Source organism: Bubalus kerabau, chromosome 15 (genome assembly GCF_029407905.1).
Source record: "Bubalus kerabau isolate K-KA32 ecotype Philippines breed swamp buffalo chromosome 15, PCC_UOA_SB_1v2, whole genome shotgun sequence".
Lineage (NCBI taxonomy): Eukaryota > Metazoa > Chordata > Mammalia > Artiodactyla > Bovidae > Bubalus > Bubalus kerabau.
This window is the reverse complement of record NC_073638.1, coordinates 25749302-25765763: the sequence shown is the minus strand read 5'-3', so window position 1 is coordinate 25765763 and position 16462 is coordinate 25749302. Positions and strand designations below refer to the sequence as shown.

At 42.9% G+C, this 16462-nt stretch overlaps 1 protein-coding gene and 1 long non-coding RNA gene across 14 annotated transcripts in view; both read left to right on the top strand.

Moving 5' to 3' along the window:
* Nucleotides 1-16462, top strand: part of CADM1 (cell adhesion molecule 1) — a 261293-nt gene that overhangs the window by 149043 nt on the left and 95788 nt on the right. For 12 of the 13 annotated variants that reach the window (XM_055548143.1, XM_055548139.1, XM_055548138.1 and 9 more), the window contains exon 1: nt 9243-9312. The exons of the other annotated variant lie outside the window; for it this stretch is intronic. In XM_055548143.1, the coding sequence (XP_055404118.1) occupies nt 9258-9312 (55 nt within the window). In that variant the 5' untranslated portion in view covers nt 9243-9257. Of the gene's footprint in view, nt 1-9242; nt 9313-16462 lie in introns of those variants that run through there. 13 annotated transcript variants of the gene reach the window in all.
* LOC129628664 (uncharacterized) lies at nt 9327-11072 on the top strand. Its single transcript, XR_008702871.1, has 2 exons — nt 9327-9666; nt 10814-11072. It is a non-coding gene; the product is annotated as an uncharacterized LOC129628664 (long non-coding RNA).

The following is a 16462-nucleotide window of genomic DNA, read 5'->3' as shown; positions in this document are numbered from 1 at the left end:
CGTTTTCTTTAGTTTACTTATATCTACCACGTGTCATAGCTACCATGTAATCAACAGATCAATAATAAATACAGCTGACATTCACTGAGCATTAACTATGTGCTGATTACAGTACTATTCAAAGTGCTTTACATACATTTTTTTTCTCATTTTAGTTCATGAAAAGGTATTATTATTGTTATTTCCTTTTATAACAGTGCACATGAAATTCAAAGAGGCAGACAAGATCGCTTCTCTGCAACATAGTCAGGCAAGGCTTTGTGATAATCCGTAGGGTACAGTAGGGAAGAAGTTTATTGTGCAGATGGGCAGCCATGAAACAGGGGCCTGATGACATGATCAGAGAGGAGGCAAGAGTTGCAGAGTAGGTGGAGAAATACATGGGACTGTAAGTATGGTGTCAGGGGTGGAAGAAGGCGCCGATGGAAAAGAATACCGCACCTTGGCAAACAGCCGGGAAAGGAGTCCCACAGAGCTCCGTGCCCATGGCACTCACTCAGGACTTAGCACAACGGGTTTTGTATTCTTCTGCTCCTTTTTGCTTGTCTATCCTGTCTCTCCCCTAGCCCTACGGTCCTGTAGGAAGGGAAACATAGCTGATTCATTTTTGTAGTTTTAGCATTCATTCATTCTGTAGTACATACACAATCAGCGTCATCTGATGATGACCGTGGTGCAAAAAATTAAACTCTCATAACAGGCAGCCTTCCCTTTGTTAATAGAAGCCTCCTTCCTGTGAAGCAGGCAGAAGAGCGTGGAAACCCTGTTTGGAGGAGGGACTTTACAGAGTGCAGAAGGGCTTCTCAGTTTTGCCTTTTTACCAGTTTGACCGCACTCGTAGTGCTGTAACCTCTGTTATCAGAAGGGATGGATTGGGGTGATTATAACTAGCACTCCTGCTAGTTAAGTTCTGGTTTCATCTTGACATCCGGTGGAATGGTCGCCATGATTTCAGCGGACTGTTTTGTCGTTGATATTAATGATGGTGTCCTGCAATTCTGTGCTACTAAATTGAAGAAGAAAGCGTACCTTACTCTTCTAGCCCGCATTTCAGAGAGCTGTGCGCCCTGTGTATTTTGTGAGGCTGTGCTTTCATCAAGTCTCTGCAGCACCATTAGAGCGTGGTGACTGAACGTCTGCTTTCAGGGTACCCATGCCGTATAATGATACTAATAGGTAAGAGAAAACAAAGCAAAAACTCGTCACTGCAGAGGAGATTTCTGGGGCCGACTTTGTGGCAGGCATGGTATTGCCGGTCAGCAATATGTTCTTGTCTACTCAGGCTGGCTATTGGCTGCCAGCTGTGAGATGCTCCCGTGCTGACAAGCCTCCCCGACTCTGTACTCTGCCCTTAGGCTCGCAATTTACTGGATGCAATCTTGTTGAGAAAATGTGGTCTTTATTAGTGTTTGGCACAGATCGACTTTTCTGTGTCCGCTTCCACAAGACTGGTAAGATGCTTCAGTGTGGGGAGGAGATGGGACAGGTGACAGTAAGGGCACGGGAGAACGGGAGTTTTTCAGTGCTCGGAACCGGACTCCCAGCTTCACACAGAGACGGCCTGAGCACACAGTGTAGAGGCAGCTCATTGGCACCCACGGGGCTTTTGGGGGCGTTCTGATCAACGACTAATCACAAGGAAATGTACTTGTCAATAAAAATGGAGTAACTTAGTTTCTAGATACCTGAACAGTAAATTTACCGTACATGTGAGTGACAGCTTTTGCCCTCTAGATACATACATATAATGAGAACACAAAACTAATGTGTGTGTTGATAACCCTCCAAGTGATATGGCGGACACATATACATCTTTATGTATAATGTTCTGTTTTTCATTGTGAGGATGTATCCGCCTACTCTCAGATGCACATCCCGATCGGTCTCCACCTAGCTTTGTCTGCTGCCTTGGCTCTGTTATGTTGGTCTAATGTATTCTACAGAGAGAGTTGTGAGTGGCGTGCTGCACCTCCTCTTTCTTCTCCCATATGCTGCCTCTTTAACAAATGCCCACACATGTGACTTTTTTCCCTCCTAATCCTGATGGTGCCTGTTGTTTCAAACAGTTCCTCGATTTATAGGTATGACTGGGTAGCTTCTTAAGCACAGATACAAATGCTTTGCGAATAGAAGTTAAATGCCAGAGAATCTCTAAGAAATAAAAATCACAGTCATTTAAAATAGTCATTCTATAAAGAACTGTAGAAATGTGAATTTAATAAATACTAGCATAAGCATTAAATATTCACTGCCTACTACTTCTGAAATGGTACAACAGCATCATTTTTTAATGATGGGTCATGATAAAACACATCAATTTTAAATAACCTATTTTCTCCTTCCCTCTTTCCAAAGCTATGAGTTGGCAAGCTTGAAATTAAATACAAGTAATAGTAATAACTAAGCTTCTGCTAACCTTAGTCATGGAATAGACACTTTCCTATGTTTTCTAGATGGTCTGTGGCTATTTGAAAAGATTAGAAAATTGAAAATTGCTGCTAATGGGATCAGCTTGAATTTGAAGAAAAAATACATTTCTGTTCATGGAAAACAAGAAATGTAGAACCTTAACTAGCAAATGCACCATTATCCTCTAATGCATTCTTATTTGTCTCCTTATTAAGGCTTACTGAGTCCTCTTACAATAGTTAAAATGAATCTTTAACTATAATACATTTCTATTCCTTTCCCTCCAACCCCCCATAAAATCCCTTTAAAAATACCTTTATTTTTAGTTATGCTTCACTTATTATTTAATAAGGGACTTACAAAATACAAGAGGAGCAAATAATGATAGTATTTTGAATTTTTATGTTTTTTTGCTATCAAAGAACTGTAGATACCTTTAAACTTCAATCTTATTTGCCACACAAATTTAATTGACAGATTTTTCTCTCTATCTTATAGATGGGAAGCACTAAAGCATCTGTTTCCTAAGGTTGTTATAAAGTGATTAAACAGCTTGTAAGTCCCAGGACAGGGAAACACAGGGTGCCGTGGGACCTACCCTCTAGGGATCCTGAGCCTGTCTGGAGAGGATGGAGTCTGGTCATGTCTCGTGAAGGAAATGGTATCTGAGCCAAGATCTGCAAAATGAGCAAAAGGGTGAGAAGGAAGTAGAGAGAGAACAGGTTGCTTTTGGAACACACAGAAATAGCCGAATCCCTGCAACCATGGCGAAGCTGAAGGGGCATCGTGATTCTGTAAGAGGACCTGATTCTGAGCAATGAGGCAGCACAGGAAAGGTTTACCTGTGGAGTGAAAGGAGCTGGGTTTTCCCAAGTGTTTTTTGATGATTCTCCATCTCCAGCTGGCTGAGAGAATGGTGGGTGATCCTTTAGAGTGGTTGAAATGAGTAACCTTATATATATATATATATTATTTTTTTAATATATATATATATAATATATATATATATGTGGCTTTGCTGGGTCTTAGATGAAGCATGTGAACTCTTAGTTGCACATGTGGGATCTAGTTCCCTGATGAGGGACCAAACCCAGGCCCCCTACATTGAGAGTATAGAATCTTAGCCACTGGACCATCAGGGCAAGTCCCCAAATGGGTAATCTTGATTGATGGGGAAGAAAGACCTCACATGCCTCTGCTGAAAGGGGCCATGGTGGGGATGGAAGGGGTCCTGAACCAAGCTCCTGGGAAGGGGGTTTGAAGAGGAGCCAGTCCCTGTGAGAGGAGTCAGGACAGGGACAGAAGGAGAAGCGCTAGTGGTGATGCAAGTCCAGGCTGGGGAGAGGACACGGGGTCTGCGCTCCCGCCGCAGCTGCTGGGCCCCTGGGAAGCGGACTGCCACCCCCACCCTGGGAATCCCTGAAGCCGTCAGCTGGTGAGGAAAGATAAAATGAAGTTATTAACGGCGTGAGGACTGTACACATCAACATCTCTTCAGAGGGATCTGCTTACTTCCTTTCTGTACCAGTCCAAGAGCTAGTTATTGTTCCCCCAGCTTTTGTTGCTTTGTTGTCATCCGCCACCCAGCCACCCCCCAGTTTTCAGGCACCGAGCTATAAAGGACAGAAACATTGCCTGTAGCATTATTACCCTGGCCCACTGTCAAGATTTCATATTAACAAGTTTGTGTGAAATGGAAATGGAGACAAGGGGAGAGGACACTCTTTTAAGCCCAGCCATTTTGTTTTTCAAGGGACAAGTCTCCCTGGGTGATAACTACCGGATTGATGGGGAGAGTGAAATGGCACTCAGAAAGGAGGACTGTTAACCCAGTGTGCGAGCCGAGCTGGCGCCCGTGCTTAAGCACCTGGGCCGTGGCATGATTCAGAGCAAGAAATAGGAAACGAGCCCCAGCCGTCTACAGAGAACTTGGCAGGAATAGTCCCTGGGTTTCCGTCTGAACACAACTCCATTAAGAGATTACTAACTAAGAAGCACTAAGGTTCGTGGTTAAATGAGCAATTGAAATCAAACCCGCAAGCTCATCGAGATGAACTCACATGTTCCTCTACCTGCAGAAGTTGGCCAGGGTTGCACACATCCGATGGCGATGTTTAGGAGCCTGGGGCAGGGGGAATGATTTTCCAGGGAGGAAAATAGGCCTTGAAACCCCACTGAAATGTACTGTGATCAGGAGACTGTTCTGGAGAGAACGGAATTTCTTTTAAATGGGTATGAAGATCACCACTTCAATACGTCAGCTGTATGTTTTTTAGTGACACTTCTTTGTCATGTACTTTCAAAGATGGCATTAAATTTGTCACTAGCTCTAGCCATCTCCTTCTTTCTCCAGGCGATGTTTTGATAAATGTTGATGAGTTTATAACTGTAAAACCAAATGACATTTATAGCGTGATACATGCTTTACCCATTGCATAATTATATCTAATGGCTTCACATGTAGAAAGGCATTTACCATTTACTTCTGTGTAAAATGACAATCTAAAGCCTCAGGCCTGAAATTTTTTTTTTTTAACACAAAGATAAAGACTTAATTAAAAACCCAACACAATTTATTTTTGTATCTGGCATTTAAGGTACCTAGTTCTTTGGTTAAATCTGTGATAATCAGGATGCTTCTAGTAACAAAGATCAGTGGGTTTCGTGTTTTTCTCCTCTCTCTTTGAAACATGGGTGAACTCATTTAATTATCAAGCTGATATCTGCTATGACTTCTTCTTTCTCATTTCTAGTTAAAAGAGCTATTTTGAAATTTAGCACAGAATTGAATAATGTGTTCAGTTAATGAGGAACATTTAAGAGGAGTTTCTAAAATTAATGTGATAGCAAAATGATAAACCAGCGTGGAGGTATAGACAGACAGCGATGATGTTTCAAGCCTGATGGTTGTGGTCAGGCCAAGTTTTGTGGGCTTTTACTTTGTGATTTGATATTTTGTGTATTCTGACATCTAGGCCTTCCCTGGTGGCTAGTAAAGCAGTAAAGAATCGGCCTGAAATGCAGGTGACATGGGTTCCATTCCTGGGTCAGGAAGATCCACTGGAGGAGGAAATGGCAACCCACTCCAGTATTCTCGCCTGGGAAGTCCCGTGGACATAGGCGCCTGGAGGGCTACAGTCCGTGGGGTCGCAAAGAGCCAGATGCAGCTGAGCAGCTGAGCACACATGCACGTGTGCTGACATCTAGCCTGGAGAGAGCCATTTGGACCTTTTAGAGCAGAGGTCTCCAACCCCTGGGCCACAGACCGCTACAGATCCGTGGCTGTTAGGAACAGGGCCACACAGGAGGAGGTGAGTGGCAGAGGAGTGAGCAAAGCTCCGTCTGTATTTACAGCCACTCCCCATCGCTCCCGTTACCTGTCAGATCAGCAGCAGCACTAGATTCTCATAGCAGCCTGAGCCCTACTGTCAACTGTGCATGTGAAGGACCTAGGCTGTGGGCTCCTTAGGAGAATCTAATGTCTGATGATCTGATTCTGCATTATGGTGAACTGTATAAATTATTTCATTATATATCATAACGTAATAATACTGGAAATAAAGTGCATGGTAAGTGTAACGCGCGTGAATCATCCTGAAACCATCCCCCCACCCGTGGTTTGTGGAAAAATTGTCTTCCACAAAACCAGCCCCTGGTGCCCAAAAGGTTGGGGACCACTTATGGTCATAAAGGAGGTGACTTACTACAACGAAACAGTTTCCTTCTCTGGCCTTCATGTCAGACCGGAAATACAGCTTCCAGTATCTGGCCAGGAGAGCTACTGTGTGTTCACAAGGGGACAGCTGAGCACTTTTCAAGGAAACAGGCGAGCATAGTAGCGGTTTATCTTCCAGGGCTGTCGTGACCCTACTGCCCCGAAATGAAGGCCTCTGACCTGCTTAGCGATGAGCAGAAGTTAAAGTTGTCTTCTCTGTCTGCTTTTCCATTGTATAAACTTTGGGATGGTTTTTTCTTTCTCCCAGAAATAAAGCTCAGTCAGAATAGGTGGCTTCTAAAGTGTTTGGTCATAGGAATATTCTTGTTTTGAGTCTCTTCTGAAAAACAGTTACTGAATGATTCCTGAATATTGTGGAATCTGTCCCCCTGAAACAGTTCACGTCGGATCCTGTTGAAAGCTTAAACTCTGTGGAATTCTGGAGGGGTTAAGATTTTCTTCTTTTGAGGTTACGTTCATCACAATCTAGTTAATAAGTTTCATTTATTGAGTTGGCCAAAAAATTCATTTTTGTTTTTCCATGGCTTACAGGGAAAACCCAAAGGAACTTTTTTGGACAATCCAGTAGTTCTTAGTGACTTTTAAATTAATTGCTTGTTTTTGTTTTTTGCATGTTAAAATAGGAGCACCAGCTATTTATGTACACCTGAGTAAACCTGAAACCCTAGTGAACTGTTTGACAGGAAACAAAAATTCTGTTTATAGCGCTTGAGCTCAAATAAACCGATTTCTGAGCTGAGATAGAACAGTTGAAGACATGTTGCAGCTGACTATAATCCCTTGGCTAGGAGGCTTAATAGAAGTGAGAAATGCACTGAGTACAATTAAAATGCAGGTGTGAGACTATGGTCTCAGGTCAGGATTTTAATAACACATCTCTGAACTGCTTTCCTTTGCCTTTAACAAAATCATAGGGCAATAGTCTTTGCAATTTCCAAAAAACACAAAAAACAAAAAAAAACTATAATAGAAGATGTAATGTTAAACCAACATTTAAGACCTTCCAGAGAGCCTTCAGAAGTTATTGGAAAAAGGAACAGAATAATTTTTTGTGGAAGAGTGGTTAGGAAGAACCATTTTCATGCCTTTAGTCTGGGACAGGTGGTATAGATTAATGTTGAATACATATAAAATCTATTGAGACTAATTAAAGATGCATATCCACATGGAATACCACATCTCAGTGGATCTTTGGCAGCCAATTCAACCAGCACATAGAGTGTTTATGCCAAGCATTTTTCTAATTTAGCCAAGAATGGTATTAGTGAAACTTCTGAAAACTGCCTTGAAAATCCTTAGTCTTTGTATTGTAGAGTCTTCTCTTTTAAGAGTCTCCATCTCCAAAAAGTACTTCTTTGAATAGAAATAATTTATAACTCGTGTTCACCTATAATGGGTACAAATATACAGCAGTGTAGAGTAAGTAGTTGACTGTAGCTAGCCCTAGATCTTATATGTAGAAGAGCTTCAATTTAATAATTTGGCAATGGCTATAATTATATATCTTGGCCCTTTACTTCCTGGGAAGGCATCCATTTCTAACCTGGTGCTTAGCCCAGTAAAGATGAAGCTCTGTTAAGGACCTGTCTCTGGTGTATAATCCAGGACAGGGAATTAACACATCAGTCCCTAAGCCTCTGTCCCTCATCTTGGCTGGCTTAATACCCTTTGGTGACTTGGTCGTTTCTCACAAATGCTAATGGACAGTTCACTTTGACACTGTAGAAAAACACAGACTGTCGGTTGTATTCAGATGTTTTTTTGTACCTGCTAATGAATAAACTCCCCATGGTTCACAGGTAGCTGAAGGAAGCCACGACTTGAGGTGTGTCCCCAAAATGATTTATTAACTGCCTTAAACCAAGAAAATGGATTTTAGAGAAAGTGGGAGTGTTTTGTGTGTGTGTGTGTTTTTCAATTCTAGGATCCGAGTAAGGAGGATTCTATCTTAAATATAGGAACTTAATCATCTTAGATTGTACTCCATATTGAAGTTTTTATTGGGAGTAGAGGTGAGAGTCGGAAGAATATACAGACAGATAAGAGTGCCTGTTTATCAGTTCATAAAAGAGGTATCGACATTTGTCCACAGAGCTTTCTTTTAAATAAACATTGAATTGGAGCTATACGGGGCCATCACCTACCCAGTCAGTAATGGGCTTCAAAGAGCCTACCCTTTCCAGTCCTTTTAAGGTTTAAGCCAATAAAGCAAATCCTGTAGATGCAGCGAGAATAAGGGGGAAACGTTCTGGAAGAAAAGGGGAGGGGGCTGCCGAGAACTTATGGAGAAGAGATTAATATTTATAGACATCAGCACTGGTCTCTTACCAACGTTTATAACTCCAACAGTGGCAGATTGAGGGCTGAATCAACATTTTCCCCCCTCTGTAAAATAATAAATACAGTAAAGTAGCTCTCAGAACTGCCTTTATCACAGGGATAAATCAGGACAGTTTGTGTTGCAAGAGAGACTTAAAACTTATAAATATGTTGCCCTTTAGGTTACTATTCATCAAAGTGTCTGATATGAAATCTAGACTAAAGGCTTTTGTTATTGTGTGTCTGCTTATTCTCTTCTAGAAGTATAAATTGGAAAGAGCACTGTCATTTTGGTCACACTGGCCTGCTGTGCTGCTTAAATGCATGTCCCTTTTGGGATGTATTTGAGAAGGAAATCGTGGGAGCTGACTACCGCACAGTTTTACACAAATCCTGCGTCACCTAAACCTTCCTTGCAGAAGGCATAATTTCCAGCAGGAAAAATACAGCACATAACTGCCTGACAAATGGCCTATTTTGGTGCAGTCAACTCTTTCTAAGATACTCGAGCAGAGAAGTTATTCCTTAAAAGCCTCATAAAATCCAGAGGGACGCAGCTTCCCTTCCGGGGGCCCCTATCCAGCTGTGTCAGCGTGCGTGCGCACTTCCACCACGCAGAGGGCAAGCAGGCCGGGCAGGTGACAGATGCTTTCAGTCACGTGACTCGATGGGTATTACTGTGTGTGAAATTCACACTACTTTGCAATTCTGAACCTGAATTTCTTGGCTTCTGTGGTTGGGAGTCAGAGTGGAGGCTCGAGCTCTGCTCCCTGCTCCCCCCCAGCTCCTGTAGATGTTGCATCGCATATGGCGTGTGGAATCACCTGCCGTTCGGAGGCCCCCACAGAGTATGTACTAAGCAGTTTTCCTTTCTGAATGTGTAATACGGCTCCTGGTTTTCAAGAATAACTAATTGGGAGCACCAACCTCACTGTGCCCTTGAATGGTTTGCAGTTTAGGAGACCTGAATAACGGAAATGGAGGGTCGACAAAGGAGGCATTGAAGCAGGCTGCAGTTTGATGGTTTGCCCACTTGGCCGGAGAAGGCTGCTGGTACAGAGTTGCTCTGGGAAGGAACGCCAGGCGCTCAGGTCTGCGGGTTGTTTCTGACAGTGGCTAGGGGGAATTTATGCAGCTGGGCCGTTCTCATTGACCACTCGGGGTCCCTGTCCTGCCATCCAGGAGCACAGCGTGGGCACCAGGTTAGTTTGGATTTGCTTGCGTGCCAGCATGTTGAAGGTGCTTAGTCGGCCTGCTGATGTCACACCATGATGCTCAGTCATGTGTGGGGATATTCTGTTTTCTTTCTCTCTCTCTGTCTCGTGTGTGTGTGTGTGTGTGTGTGTGTGTGTTCACGCCTCATAGCTTGCAGAATCTTAGTGCCCCGACCAGGGACTGAACCCAGGCCATGGCAGTGAAAATGCAGAGTTCTAACCACTGGCCCACCAAGGAATTCCCACAAGGAACAAGTTATTCATGGAACACCAGTCTAGGAGTCAAGAGAGAGACTTCAAATCAGGGCATCCAAACATACCAGTCCCCATGTGATGCCCAAGGATTTTCACCCCCTTCTGGTCAGTGCAGCTAACCAGAATGGGGCAGTGATGTGATGTCAGCTTCACCTGTGTGAGGGACTAAAAGGAGGCCAGCTCAGGGGCCACCTTGGCAGTTTGACTTGCCAAGTCAAATTTCTCGTCCTCCGAACAAGTCAGAATGCCCAACCTTATCACCGGTAACTGACTCTAAAGAGGGGCTCAGGACCGGGAGAGCACAGGTTTTCTCTTTATCGGATGCCTTTAAAGCCGCTTCACAGCACATCCCTGTGATTGCTAACACCATTATGAAGATTGACAGTTTCATCAAGAAAGCAAAGAAGAAAACGTGCAGACAATAAACAGACTCAGTGCTGGGCCCGGCTCTGGGTCCTCTCATTACTGCTTGCAGGGCCCTGAGCCGGGGGGCCAGCAATCCTTTGTTCCTCCCACATCTGGGGCTTTTTTACTGAGCACAGAGCCAGAGGTTTTTGGTGGCCCCTTTCCTGGCCTTCCCTGGTGCCTCAGATGATAAAGAATCTACTTGCAATGCAGGGGACCCAGGTTTGATCCCTGCATCGGCAAGATCCCCTGGAGAAGGGAATGGCCACCCACTCCACTGTTTTTGCCTGGGAAATCCCTTGGACTGAGGAGCCTAGCAGGCTACAGTCCATGAGGGTCGCAAAGAGCCAGACACAACTGAATGACTAACACTTCCCTGGCACCAATAGGTACTCTAAGAGTGACTGGGGAGAGGAAGGGAAACTGGTTTTGTTGTGATGGTGAGAGGTTTTTTCTTTTTTCTTTGCATGAAAAGGATGGTCTCAGAATGAAAGTGAAAGTGAAGTCGCTCAGTCGTGTCCGACTCTTCGCGACCCCATGGACTGCAGCCTACCAGGCGCCTCAATAACTTTTTCAGCGTCTTTTCCACCTCCCAAGCTGAACTACATATCCTCAGGTCTGCGAATATTTTAGGACAGTGGCCAAATCAAATGGACCCAAAGCTCAAATGTAAAAATCAAGATTGTCTTTATGGGGAAGAAAGTTTTCTTTTTTGCATAAATCAGAAAAACACCTACTATGCAGAGTTTGCTTGTTGACTTCAGCAGATGCAATGGACTGGTAGTGTTCATTCAGATTTTAAAATTTATCTGAATCTTGGTTCAAGTAATTTGGAATCTACATGTAATGTTAACTAGATTGGATACCTTTTATGTTTCCACAAGTATACATAGGCTCTTCCCACCCTTTTCAACCAATATCCATTAGTTATTGAACTTTGTAAACTGGCTTTGAAGCCTGACAACAGTGTTTTATTGCACCAGTTTTATAAACTTTTACAGTGCAATACATGTTAGTTTCCAGAGGCAAACCAAAGGTTAATTCCTCAAGGTTCTAGCTGTTAGCTTTAGCAGCATTTGATGAAGACTCTTTTATATACATTTGTAATAGATGAAAAACCAGATTGCAAACCCTTTGTGTTTTTTGAAGCAAACCATGTACCAGGTTAACACATTCAGAAAACGAAGATCATGGCATCTGGTCCCATCACTTCATGGGAAATAGATGGGGAAACAGTGGAAACAGTGTCAGACTTTATTTTTGGGGGCTCCAAAATCACTGCAGATGGTGACTGCAGCCATGAAATTAAAAGACGCTTACTCCTTGGAAGAAAAGTTATGACCAACCTAGATAGCATATTCAAAAGCAGAGACATTACTTTGCCAACAAAGGTCCATCTAGTCAAGGCTATGGTTTTTCCAGTGGTCATGTATGGATGTGAGAGTTGGACTGTGAAGAAGGCTGAGCACTGAAGAATTGATGCTTTTGAACTGTGGTGTTGGAGAAGACTCTTGAGAGTCCCTTGGACTGCAAGGAGATCCAACCAGTCCATTCTGAAGGAGATCAGCCCTGGGATTTCTTTGGAGGGAATGATGCTGAAGCTGAAACTCCAGTACTTTGGCCACCTCATGCGAAGTGTTGACTCATTGGTAAAGACTCTGATGCTGGGAGGGATTGGGGGCAGGAGGAGAAGGGGACAACAGAGGTTGAGATGGCTGGATGGCATCACTGACTCGATGGACATGGGTCTGGGTGAACTCTGGGAGTTGGTGATGGACAGGGAGGCCTGGCGTGTTGCGATTCATGGGGTCGCAAAGAGTTGGACACAACTGAGCGACTGAACTGAACTGAACTGATGTACCAAGTTTTTGGTCCAAACGGTGTAGGATAAATTAAGTTGCATTCTATTAACCCATATGAGTATATTTCTGTAAGCATAGTTATGTTGCAGTAAAGTTTTAGAAAGCAAAAAAGAAAGAAAGAAAGAAAGGACACGGAGCATCTCTGTATTGTGAGTAGATATCCACAGCTGAGAATCCTAGGCACCAGCCTCCTACCCTCAGCTAGCTGCCCCCTAAATGTGTGGGCTGTCGCCTGCAAGGCCAGCGGTGTGAGCAATTCAGAGCAAAGCCATCAACACCACCGGCAAAACAATTCTTAGTAAAGACTCACTGCAAGATGATTCCGTGAAACCCTCGGCAGAAGGGAGCCGCTATATGACATCACCATTCCTCCGAGTTTGATATGTGTTAACGATATAGTCTAAAAGTAAATAACCCTTCTGCTCACAAGACCAACCTTAGTTACCAAGTCTTGTTCCCCTGAGGTTTAAATTCAGCCCCATGACTGTATCATAAACACAGTTCTGACCTCCAGGGAGCAGGGTGGAGGTGGGGTGCTGTTCCTAAATCTTCCTTCTTTTGAAAGTGTTCTTCTCAAAGGTTACACTTTCCACCCAATTCGATTGCCTTTCAGTCACCATATTCTTTAAAGGAATCAAAGGGGTTAATTGGTTTCTTCAGGGAGGAGACTTCTGCGGAAGAAAGCAATTTTAGGTTCGTTTGTGTAGTAGCTGGGGAAATGCGCTGAAAGGGGTGGCACGTGTTTCTGTTGGGCCGATAACCTACATACAGCTTTAGCAATGTGTGATTTCCAGCGTGGGCTAAAATAAGAAGTGCTTGTTTGATTTATCTCTCACAATGATATGGCATTCTCTTCTTAAGTGGCATTTCATTCGCAAGCCAGGCACTGTAAATTTGAACTGAATATGTAGGTAAATATCCCTCAAGGAGATAGCAGGCTGGCTGGCCTTGCCTGAGAACACACTGCTCAAAACGCAGCTCTCAGCTCTTGGGAAAAGACTCCACACCTGAAACGCGTTAGCTTCCAAAAGGGGGCAAGGTGGACCAGCCAGCCCAACCAGCTAACGGTTAGTCTGAGCTGTAATTAAAGAGTCATCTACAAACAAAGTCATACTTGAGTGATGTCACCTACATGTGCCCTCAAGTCCTTCAGCTTATGTTCAGTCCATTGGAACTCTGCTTTAACTTTCTTGTTTGGGCACATTGCCTTAGTGGAGGCAGCTCGGTACATTCTAGCTTTTACTGTAGCATCTTTGCATGGCAGGAACAAAGACAGTGACAGTGTTTTATCAAGTCCTAACAAGATTGCCTCTGTGCATAATTGTTAAACTAAAGGGCTGTCGATCCACTGATGTGGAACAGGCGAGAAGCTTAAAGAATGGAGAAAACCCATAATCGCAGAGTAACTTGTATTCTGATTTATTATTTATCACATCATGGTTAAAACAATTTCCTACAGTTTTGTGTATTTTTAATATTATTTTGACATTGAATTTTCAATGTCTGATGCAAAGGCAGGTTTCAGAAACTTTTTAAACATTTATGTATTCAGGTAGTTAAGGGGGAAAATCCCTTTTTTATTAAGCTACAAAATGCATGTTTATCAAAATTCATCTCAGATTCCATTTAGAAATAAAGATATCTCAGGTTTGAAAGAGCTTAGTGAACTACAAAGGATGACAGATATTACTGACAGAACAAAGTTATGAATGATGAAAGAACCCAGGAAAAGGTTTATACTCATGTGGCTATAAATTAGCGAGTAGTAGAAGAAAAGAGTGCTGTTCTTTGGTTTGCATGGAGCAGGTATTAAGTTGGTAAATATGGAAAATAACACACCGTGTGTGTCGTGGTTTGCTTCATGGCGAGGTACGCAACCTCCTCTGTGGTCCAGTCGTGTGTGGCTGGAGGTATGAGCGCACCACCCCCACGGGCTAATGGATGCTTCTCTCGTCTCTCCTAACAGGAGGCCACGGGCAGAGTAGGGTAGCACAGTAAGCCTTGTTCCGAGATCCCGGCTGAGAACCAGAATAACTAGGAGTTGTGAATGTTAGGTATGGCTCAGAAAAGATGCATCTTGTGGTTATGAACAGCATCTGTCAAAGACACTCTAAAGGACAGTTGCCTGATATTAAGGCACAGCTGATAATGCTGTGTTTATCTTAATGTAAGTAACTGTTTCACTGGAGTGACTGGTGCACCCAGACACTCTGCACATCCTTGGTTGATGCCCACGGTGCACCGGATGTTGGCAGGTAGAGGCCACCCATCTACACTTGTACATCTCATCTGTCACCACAGTGCTGCTCAAACTTCAGGAGTCATCAGACTCACCTGGAAGTTTATTGAAACAGATGGCCGGGCCTCACACTGAGAGTTACTGACTCAGTAGATCTTGATGGGAGCCTGAGAATTTGATTTTTAACAGGTTTTCCTTATACTGTGAGACTGTGGTCCAGGAACCATAGTTTAAGGATGGTGTCCTGCTAGTTGAGTTATATGCTTACTAAGAAGCAACCTCACTGATTCTCAAAGCACTTGAAAGAAAAGGCTTGGGTTTTACATAAGAGGTTGGTCAGTAAAAGTACAGCTCTATGGTTTTTTTTAATTTATTTAATTGGAGGCTAATTACTTTTAAATTAAAATATTTACAACATGTATTATTTTCTGTGCTTTCTCATGATGCCATGTTTTTGACCAATGAACTGATGGCCCCCAAAACATCTGACGAAATGTTCTGTACTGTAGGAGGAGCGTCTGTGTTTAGCCACAGGAAGGAATTGACAGTGGCGGAGAGGAGGAAGTCTTTGCCACAATATTATGAGGAATCAGAGAGCTGGGGCCTTTAAGAACATAAGACATATATGCAGAAAAGCATTTTCTTTTTGGAGGGAAATAGGGCAGTGGCTGCTTTTAGGAGGGATAAAACTGCAGGAACTTAAAAACGCAACAACAGTAGGCATGCAGCAGCCACAGGGCCCAGATTTTGGCATAAGACACAGAGGCCGGGGACTATTAAAACCAGGCATTCTTCTCATTTGCAGCAACATGGCTGGACCCAGAGAGGATCATACTAAGTGAAGTAAGTCAGAAAGAGAAAGACAGATATCCTACGACATCATTTCTATGTGGAATCTTAAGATAAAATATGACACAAATGAGCTTATCTAGAAAACAGAAACAGACCCGCAGACATAGAGAAAAGACTTGCTATTGCCAAGGGGGAGCGGGGTGTGGGAGGGATGAATTGGGAGTTTGGGATTAGTGGAGGCAAACTGTTACATATAAGAAGGATAAACAACAAGGTCCTACTGTGTAGCACAGGGAACTATATTTAATATCCTGTGATAAACCATCATGGAAAAGAATCTTTAAAAAATGCATAAATCTGTATAACTGAATCACTTTGCTATACAGCAGAAATTAACACAACATTGTAAATCAACTATACTTTCAGAAAATAAATTTTTTCTAAAAAGAGCCAGGCATTCTTCTAGGTGCTGGAGAAGGAACCAAGGACAAAACATAACAAGTTCCTCCCCTCACAGAGGTTAGACTCACCTTTATTGAATTCCTAAAAACAAGTGGACGGATGTTAGGATTCCTTGATTTTAAAAATTATCAGACCATTGTGCTGCAGATAAACCCGAGGCAGTCTAACTTACTTCATTTCAAGTGCAAATACAAGTCTACTTCATGCCATAAGTTTTTCTTCATTCTGACCAGCTTTTCATTACTAATGGATGTAATGGTTTTGCATATATCCATTTCCTTCCTAAGAGATAGAGAAGTGCAACCATCTGCTTACTTCCATGGCATTCCTATTTGGTAACTGAAGTCACCCCACTTACAGCTTATCCTCGTGTTTTAGGAAATGAGGATCTTAAGAGAAATCATCATTATTATCGTACAATCCCAGTGTTTATTGAACCCTTGTATTGTCAGGTCCTGGGCACAGTCATCCCTTCATTTAACACAAGTTTGTTATCTATATCCTTGGGTCTACTACTGTTTTCTATGTAAATTCATTTCTGTTATTTATTTTTTTTTAATTCCACATATAGCGATACCATTACAAAATTTGTTTCAAAAGTTCCATTTCTGTAGGTGACAAAATTGAAGCTTAGGTGAAATTACTTCCTCAAGGTCACAGAGCTTCATGTGGAAACAGGATTTGATCCTGGATCCATCTGACTTCACCGTTTCCACCACAGACATCCTTGTATGGGAGCGTTCATTGTGTTTATGGAAAAACTAGGTCC